This window comes from Cebus imitator, unplaced genomic scaffold, assembly GCF_001604975.1.
Source record: "Cebus imitator isolate Cc_AM_T3 unplaced genomic scaffold, Cebus_imitator-1.0 Scaffold427, whole genome shotgun sequence".
NCBI classification, from domain to species: domain Eukaryota; kingdom Metazoa; phylum Chordata; class Mammalia; order Primates; family Cebidae; genus Cebus; species Cebus imitator.
Window position 1 is genome coordinate 336,459 of NW_016107742.1, and position 8,885 is coordinate 345,343.

Genomic DNA, 8,885 nt, shown 5'->3' on the forward strand with positions numbered 1-8,885 from the left:
AAAAAAAAAAAAAAACAGGACACAGATAAACAGGACTAGGTGAAGGAAGAGGAAGACCAGGGCGGTCTTGGTCTTGGCTTTGGCTCACCGTAGATGACATCCTGCTGCTTCATCACCTCCTTCTTATGCTGCTGCAGGAAGCTGCTGTCCACAGCCAGGCTCCAGGAGTCAGCTGCAAAGTCCTTCTCATCCATCTCAAAGTCACTCATCAGCTCGTTGTAGATTACCTCTGCACCTGAACATGTGCACGGCAAGCAACTCAGAGGTCTTGAGTTCCCTTCCCTGGGTCCTTGGCCCTTCTCTAGATGCCTTCCCTCCTCGCCCTTCCCAGGCAACTCCCACCAGCCTCTCATCCGCAGCCCCTCTTCATCTTCCTCGAGGCTCCTCGGGGCCCAGGCCTGCTCACCTTCGTCAATGAGAGATTCCACTGATAGGGTTCGGTTCCGCATGTTGAGGGAGTCAGTGGACTGTGAGAGGATCCGGCGCAGCCCCAGGGGAGACTCATCATTGAAATGTCTGAAGAAAGTGGGGGCTGTCTGTATCACCCCCAGTCGGGCAAGAGACCCCTTCCCAGGTAGGGAACCAAAGCCAAGATCCAAGAGGCAGTCCCCCTAAGTTCTCCTTACTCATCTGTCTACGGTTCTGAACTCGGGGATGGAAAGGGACCTCTCAGCACCCCTTGGTCTCCACTGCCACAGTCTCTGCCTGCCCCTTTCTCCAAAGAGAGGCTCACCCAGCAATATTGGTGGTGGAAACACTCTTGGCTAAAGACAAGGAGGAGCGGCCACGGCGGGAGCCGAGGAGGGACTGCCGGAAGCTGTCGGAGGGGTAGATGGCTGAGCTCGGCCGTTCCCGGATGGTTGCTGTGAGGGAGAGAGACCCAGCAGGCAAACATCACACTCTGGTGCTTCCCAGGACTGAGGCCTCCCAGGCTCCTTAATGAGGAACGAGGCATCCCCTCACTTCACCTCAGCCCCCTCTAGTCAAGAAAGATGGTAACGATGCCACCTTACATTGGTGCAATATCTCAATGTTCACAAAGAGCTTTTTCTTACTTATCTCCTCCCTGACATAAGCCTATGAACAAATGGGAGCTCAGAAAGGCAAAAAGACTTGTCCAGGGTGACTTGGCTGATGGCTGGGCAGGGACTGAGGCTCTGCTCTTTATACCTGAGTGCCATGCTCTTTCTGTTACACCAAAGCTGTCTGAATTGACACTTGACAGCTGCCACCAACACTCCCAAAATGCAGTATAAATAACTGATAAAAATACAGGCTGTGGCCAGGCTTAGGCGACCACCCATCTCCAGCCCTCATCCCCATTTGGACTCTCCTGTCCTGCTTCTGAGTCCAAGAGTCTGCGCCATCCCTTAGGCCCCGCTATCTGCTTCTAATTGAGAAGAGGAAGGTGCTGTGCTTGGGAACAACCGTAGGGGGGCAGCAGAGCCCATGTGTTAAGCAGCCTGGGGTTCAGGGGCTTGGGGGCCTCCTCCACTCCCCAACTACTCACTCTTACTTCGAAGAGACACGGACTGCAAGGCAGTGTTGTTTTTCAGCAGGGCCGCTTTCTGTTGCTGTGAGACAGAGCAGGAGAGAGATACCAAGAATGGCCGTCACCCAAGGATCACCCTGGAGGCATGGGGCAGGAGCTAGGAGGCTGGCCCCCTTAGGAGAAACCTGGCACTGTGATTAAGGGGATCAGGGTGGTTGAGCCCAGCGCTGCAGGGACGTGTCTGCAGCAACAGGCCTGGCCTACGTGGGGCCCGAGGCCAGGGGTTGAGGGTCTGGGCTGCCCCATGGTGAGGAGGTGGGGTGGTGAGAAACACAGGGTAGGGAATGAATGGAAAAGGCATGAGGGTACCGCACACTCACTGCCCTCTCCCCCAGCCCTCTGCCCTCCCTGCCGTCTCACCTTCTGCTTGACCTTGGTACAGTTGGCGAGGGTGTCTTTACAGCGGTTGTGGATAGTCACATTGCAGGCTGGGAGGGTGGGGTAGAGAGGGTGAAGGGAGGGCCGGGTGGTACAGGAGGGGACACACCCACATGCAGACACCCATCTCCTCCTGGCCACACAGTCCTCAGGGATTCTCCCCCCTTCCCCGACTTCTGGGCCATTACCACACCCCAGTCCCCCTCCTCCCACCTCCCTCTTCCTTCAAGCAGGAAATGAAGTGAGGGGGGTATAGGTGCTGAATGAAATTAAACAATCAGGTGGGATGGGCAATCCTGACCCCAAGGTGGCCTGAGGGGTGGACCAGAGGGGAGCAGGGGTCACTGGCTGCCAGAGATGAGCTCAAGAAGCACGAAGGTGGTTGTGAATGGCAGATGGAAGAGAGGACTCCCACAGAACAGAAGATGGCACAGAGGCAGCCGGGATGGGGCTGGGGCAGAGGGGAAATTTACATTCCCTGAGCTTTTATCATAGTCAAGGTTCCACATTTACTTAATCCTAACCACCCGTGGAGGGAGGTTCAGTTATCCTCATATCATGTATGAGGAGCCTGTCCTGGAGTGGCTAAATCTGTCCGGGGTCACACAGCCAGTGGGAGAGCTGGGGTTTACACTCCAGCAGGCCTGAATCCAAGGACCATGCTCCTTCCCTTGCACTACATGCCCTGGACTCCCTGGGCCTCAGCAGCTCCAAGGCTGATGGCTCCAGTGGCAGAGAAGGGATATGACCTGCCTTGCCCCAACCCTCCCCACCAAGCCTGGCCTTCTCCCTTCCAGGCCCAGGAGTCCTGTTCCCCCAACTCAGGCAAATCCACAGCTCCCACACTCCATCTGCTTCTCCGCCATCCTCCACCCCACCTTGCCACGGGGTAGGAGAGAAGAAGAAAGGAAGAATAGCCGAGCCTAGGCACTGGGGCCCCGGCCATGCCCTTCCCAGACATGCCCTCAGCTCCGGGCCCTCTCCAGCTTCCCCTCCCCCATCCAACAACACCGGAAACTCTGCTAACTCTTTCAGACAATACCCAGCACCACGCTCACTTCCACAAATACAAGGCAAACAGGGTGGAGCAGAGGGGGCAGACAGAAGTGGGGGTTGCAGCTGCCCCCACCCCTCTGGAGCTCCGTTCTCCCACCCCCAACACTCAGTGTCTCTGGATCGAACCTCCGCTTTCCACCTGCTCTCAAAATAGTGCTGCCCGCCTCCCCTGTTCCCCTGGCAACAAGCTTCCGGATTGGGAATTTTGTCAGGTCTCTACAGGGATCTAGATTGGGGTTCCCTCCTCATCCTCACAACTCTAAGTTGAACAGTGAGGAAAGCAGGGAGGCTCCACTGGTTCTTTCTGGGGGTACCTTCCCCAAGTTCCACAGGGATTCACAGGCTACAACTGTTGTTAACTATTCAGTAGCAGGTCACAATACCTTCAAACCTGCTCTAATCAGAGGCACCTCTGCCATAACTTCAGGAGGAAATGAGGGAGAGCGGGTAGCAGGAGCCCTCTGTATAGGCATCCTGGGGAAGGAAAGAATTCCTGGCTTATACTCCCTAAAGACAGGGCTACACTCAGATCTGGATGAAGGGCAGGGATTCTAACCCCTGCCCCCAACACACACATCCCTGCTGCATTCCCTCTTTCTCACTGTGTAGTCAGACTAGAAATTTGAGATGAAGGGTCCTAATCCCTCTTCTGCTTGAAACATCAGAGGTTTCAGGCTCCACCCATAGTCAACAGAAAGGAAGGGGCAAGGGGACTGTGAAGTCCTGAATGCCCGGCTCTGCCCAGGAAGATGGGCAGAGCCAGCTGCAAGGCTGGCAGCTTTCCACCCAGTTCCTCTATCACCCCCACACCCCACTCTCTCCACACATACAACATTCCTGCTCCTTCTCCAATCAGTTCCCCTAACCCTTAGCAGCTGTTCGGGGAGCAAGAGGGGTGCCCGGTGGATGACAGCTGCAAGGGGAGCCAGCCCAGCCTCCCCTCCCCCACATCCCAGATAGTCCGGCTTATGCCATATTCCAACAGCCACCACCCCTCAGCTTGAGGACAGGGAGCAAGGGATCAAGCATCTGGCCCTGGCATTTCGGCCCAGCTGGGGATGAGAGAGAAGAGTGACCCTCATGGGTCCAGGCAGAAAAAAACAGATGCAAAGATCGGGGTCAGCGGGCACTGAGTCTGGGTGACTCTTAGGGTCCAAACAACTTACTTGGGCAGATGAGAGCTTCCTTGGCTGTGATGCTCTTGTTACAGGCATAGCACATGGTCATGCCTGAAACTGAGATGGTGGTGAAGAGGTGCCCGTTGGTATATCGGGCATCCTTGGCTTCCTTCATCTTCTCCTTTTCCCGGGCCTGCGGAAGGGGTGAGAGGGAGAGGAAGTGAGGCTGGAAAATGCCAGGGTGCCTGGAGTCCAGAGAGACAGGCTAGGGGCAGAGGCAAGGAAGAAATGCCAGCCTGAGGATGCTGCAAAGACATCAGTTCCTAAAGCAGAGCCTGCAACTGGGTGTCAGAGGCAGCTGTCCAGGAGTGAGCAGGCCAGGCTCTGGGGCAGCCAGCCCAGATGGCTTCTGGGTCCCTGACCTACCTGGCCCCTGCGGCTGGGCTGCCTCCTATTGCCACTCATCTCCCTGGCTCGAGGTCTCTGCGTCCTCACTCCACCTTCCCAGCCCCAGCTCTGCTCGCCCCCGAGCTGCTGTACTCTCTTCTCTGTGCTAGGGGGAAGATGCGCAGAGAGGAGGGGAGAGCAGGCGAAGCAGAGGGTGCCAGCTCACCAGCGCTTTCCAATCTATGGGAGTTAGCTCCTCTTATAACCATGACAACCGATGTTGGAGCCGCTGTCTCCGTGGCAGTCACAGTGGGGGGGCAGGAGATCCCCTTATTAGATTGGCTGAAGGGGGCAGAATGCCTCCCCCTGCCACCCCCAAGCCAGGGGTCAGGATCCCAAACCTCTAGCTCTTTTCGCCAACCCTCAGCCAAGGCACACGGGCCTGTCTGGGAGGCAGCATGTCCCCTCATAGCCTCAAGGCAAGGGCAGCTGCCTTTGGGTCACCCCTCCATTCTGGGATCTTTAAGTAAGGAAGCTCAGCCAGCCATCTCGGTTGCTTTTGGCAGAAAGTCTCTCCTGCAATCTAACTTTTATCCCTCTCATACTATCCTCCAGAGTTAAAATCTAGGAGAGTCTTCTTTTGCTCCTCACTCAACTGGGCTCTCCCACCCTAAGGAGTCCTTTCTGAGATCTACCCTCCATCCTTCAGCGCTGGTCTCCACAAATGGCGCACACCTTCCTCGGAGCCTCCGAGCCGGCCTTTCCCGTCTCTGCTGTCTCCCATTTCCCCCAGTATCCCTGCCTCTGCAAGTCGAGTCATTCTCCCTGACCTCCAATCTGTCCCTCCTCAAGTCCCTGTGCTTCCCAAAAAGCCTGAGAAGGTGAGAAGCGGGGGATATCACTCTTCCCACTATTCTAGGACCTTCCTCAGTTGTGACCTCTGATCTCTAGATTTTCCCTCCGCTCTTGGAGCAGGAGTAGAAATCGACAAGACCACTCCTTCCAAGGTTTGCCAGGCTCTCAGAAATCAGAGCAGGATCCAGATGGCTGAGGGTAGAAGTCCCAAGATGGAGGCTCTGGGCTGGGGACAAAGAATTACAGTTCAGTGGGGAGCACTCAGCCCAGACTCTAGAAGACCAGTACTGACTCAGCCCAGGCCATTCAAGCAGCTGAGAGGTGGAGGAGGTAGAGACTCACAGGCCTGGTGGTCAGGGCAGAAAAGGGTAGAAAGGGGAAGTGTGGAGGGGCTGAGTCAACAGTGCAGGGACAGAGGGCATGGGGCTGCAGTGCCTCGGATCTCAGAGCTTCCTGGTGGCCCAAGATCCTTCTCTTTCCTGCCTTTCCTCCCAAGCTCCAGGTTTGCCTGATGATGTGCAGAGCCCAGAGGTCTTTGGGTCAATCTCTTCTTCCTTCTCCCCTCATGCATCCTCCCCACCCCCAATCATCCGTTGTTGTTCTTCTCCTCCTCCTCCTCCCCCTCCTCCTCCTCCTCCTCCCCCTCCTCCTCCTCCCTTCTCCTCTCAGGGTCTCCTTCCTGGGCTCCTCCCCCTCTGCCTTCCCTTTCTCAGTCTTGCTTCTCCGCCACTGTTCTCTCCTGCCCACGGCCTCTCCTCCTCTCCTCCTCACGCAGGCCAGCTGCTCCTCTACCTAGGCTTATTCAGGAAGCTGAGCTGCCTCTGGTCTCAAACTCAGATCTCTAAACTGTTCTGGCCTCCTTTTTTCTATTCCAGTACCTACCTACTTGGACTACTAGAAAATGCTCCCTTTGGTCTAACCTCCACCTATCTTGTGCCAAATCATAGCTCTTTGGAAGTTCAAATTCAGGCTGGGCGCAGGGGCTCACATCTGTAATCCCAGCACTTTGGGAGGCCGAGGAGGGCAGATCACCTGAGGTGAGGAGTTCGAAATCAGCCCGGTCAACGTGGTGAAATCTTGTCTTTACTAAAAATACAAAAAATTAGCTGGACGTGGTGAAGTCCACCTGTAATCCCAGCTACTTGGGAGGCTGAGGCAGGAGAATCACTTGAACCTGGGAGGTTGGGGGTTGTGGTGAGCCAAGACTGGGCCACTGCACTCCAGCCTGGGCCACAGAGTGAGACTCCATCTCAAAAAAAAAAGTTCAAATTCACCTCTGAATAATAACCTCCCAGGATCTCAAAGACCAAGTCCAAATACCTCTTCCCACTGCCATACACTCTCTCTTTTCTTCTATTCTCCTGCCCTTCCAGCCTTCTCTATGACACAAATCCAAAGTTTGAGAATTTATCACATTTGAATTAAAAGCAAGAGGCCAGCGAGGTCACTCACGCCTATAATCTCAGCACTTCGAGGGGCTGAGGTGGGAGGATCACTTGAAACCAGGAGTTTGGGAACAGCCTGGGCAACACAATGAGACTCTTGTCTCTATTAAAAATAAATAAATAAATAAATAAATAAATAAAGCAAGCAAGCTGAAAATAGTATTAACAAAAAAAATATGGCTGGAACAGGGTCACTCCCAAATGGGCAATGCTGCCACTCTGCCCCAATGCTGCTACAAGTACCCTCTTCCACACCTGACCTCTGCCCTCCTCCTCCCCGCTGTGGCTGCCACAAACACTCATCTGCCCCACCAGCTCAGATGGAGTGGCAAAGGGAGGAAGAGGACTAGGACAGCCAGAGAACAGGGTCTCTAGTGGCTCTTCCCCTCTCTGGCATCGATGCTCCATAGACAGCCCCGGTACTCTGGGCCCTGCCTCCTCCACCTCCCAACACTCACCCTTTCCCGAAGTGACCCCCGCTCTAGGTGGGCCAGCAGCGGGCAGCAGCCACAGCAGCAGCACATCCCAGCACGGGCACTGCCCAGCAGCAAGCAGCCCTGGCACTGCCTAGTGCTATTGTCCCGGAGGTGGCCTGTGCCCGCCCCAGGGCCCAGGCTTCTGAGGATGGAAGGACACAGGGCCTGCTTCCCAGGGATGCCTGCTCCAGAGATGCAGTAAGTGGGCTTGTTTGGTTCTTTGTCCTACTCTTTTCCAGGTATTCTAAAGATAATCACGCTGTTCTCCAATTTACCCACGCCTAAGTAGGCCACCCCTTTACCTCCAGGACCCAATCCGTCCACCAAGAAAAATGGCCCATTACTCCATAATCCATAACCTCCACCCCAGTGCTCAGAGGCCCTTCCTGCTTGGTTCAGTCCTCTGCTCTCCAGCATCTAGAGTCATTCTTTATCTTTTCTTTTTTTTTTCTTTTTGAGACAGGGTCTCACACTGTTGCCCGGACTGGAGTGCACTGGCACGATCGTGGCCCACTGCAGCCTCAACCTCCCGGGCTCAAGTGATCCTTCCACCTCGGTCCTCCAAACAGCTGGGACCACAGGCATGCATCATGATGCCCAGCTAATTTTTAATTTTTTTTTTTGTATAGATAGGGTCTTGCCATGTTGCCCAGGCTGGTCTCGAACTCCTGGGATTAAGTGATCCTCCTGCCTCGGGCTCCCCAGAGTGCTGGAATTACAGGTGTGAGCCACCACACTCAGCCCTACAGTCATTCACTCTTTCTCACAAATCCCATGGGAAGTTCTTCTTGCTACACACCTTCATCCATACTACTGCTACATCAAGGGTACAGTAAATAAAGAACATGAAAGCCCTTAGCACAATACCTGGTATACAACAGGCACCCAATACATGTCTCAAAATGAAAGAAAAGGAAGGAAGTGGCCAGGCGTAGTGGCTCATGCCTGTAATCCAAGCACTTTGGAGGCCAAGGCGGGCGGATCACCTGAGTTCAAGACCAGCCTAACCAACAAGGTGAAACCCTGTCTTAAAAAAAAAAAAAAACAATAGAAAAGAAAAGGAAGGAAGCAAAGAAGCAAGAAGGGATGCATGGACACCAAGACATGGGATCTCAGCAGCACCCTGGCCCCTACTCGGAATCCTCTTCCTTGTCAGAGCTTTAGAACCTTCTGTCTCTTCTTGTTTCTCCTTTCCCCCTCCTCCTGAAGGGATTTCAGCCATTCTCTCCTATTTCCTTTGAGCGTAGACCCTGAGGATTTCCTCTGGAAGTCAGAAGACCAACCCCAAACTTCCTTCCACTGTCTTCCTAGATCTCAGTCACTTTTGTTAAAGAGATACAAGGCTGGGCCAGGCGCGGTGGCTCACACCTGTAATCCCAGCACTTTGGGAGGCCGAGGCAGGCAGATCACTTGAGGTCAGGAGTTCGACACCAGTCTGGCCAACACGGTGAAACCCCATCTCTACTAAAAATACAAAAACTGGCCGGGCGCGGTGGCTTAAGCCTGTAATCCCAGCACTTTGGGAGGCCAAGGCAGGTGGATCACGAGGTCAAGAGATCGAGACCATCCTGGTCAACATGGTGAAACCCCGTCTCTACTAAAAATACAAAACATTAGC

The 8,885-nt window shown here is 54.5% G+C and overlaps 1 protein-coding gene across 16 annotated transcripts in view; it reads right to left on the reverse strand.

The window, feature by feature from the left end:
- ARHGEF2 (Rho/Rac guanine nucleotide exchange factor 2) overlaps positions 1–8,885 on the reverse strand; it is a 51,457-nt gene that overhangs the window by 19,549 nt on the left and 23,023 nt on the right. For 9 of the 16 annotated variants that reach the window (XM_017509963.2, XM_017509964.1, XM_017509962.1 and 6 more), the window contains 6 exons: positions 4,153–4,297; positions 1,913–1,980; positions 1,511–1,574; positions 734–863; positions 407–516; positions 89–235 (listed from right to left, as the gene is read on the reverse strand). In XM_017509963.2, coding sequence (XP_017365452.2) covers positions 89–235; positions 407–516; positions 734–863; positions 1,511–1,574; positions 1,913–1,980; positions 4,153–4,297 — 664 coding nt within the window. Of the gene's footprint in view, positions 1–88; positions 236–406; positions 517–733; positions 864–1,510; positions 1,575–1,912; positions 1,981–4,152; positions 4,298–4,530; positions 5,136–5,186; positions 6,367–7,249; positions 7,706–8,885 lie in introns of those variants that run through there. The other 7 variants (XM_037731873.1, XM_037731875.1, XM_037731874.1 and 4 more) reach the window with 4 other exon arrangements.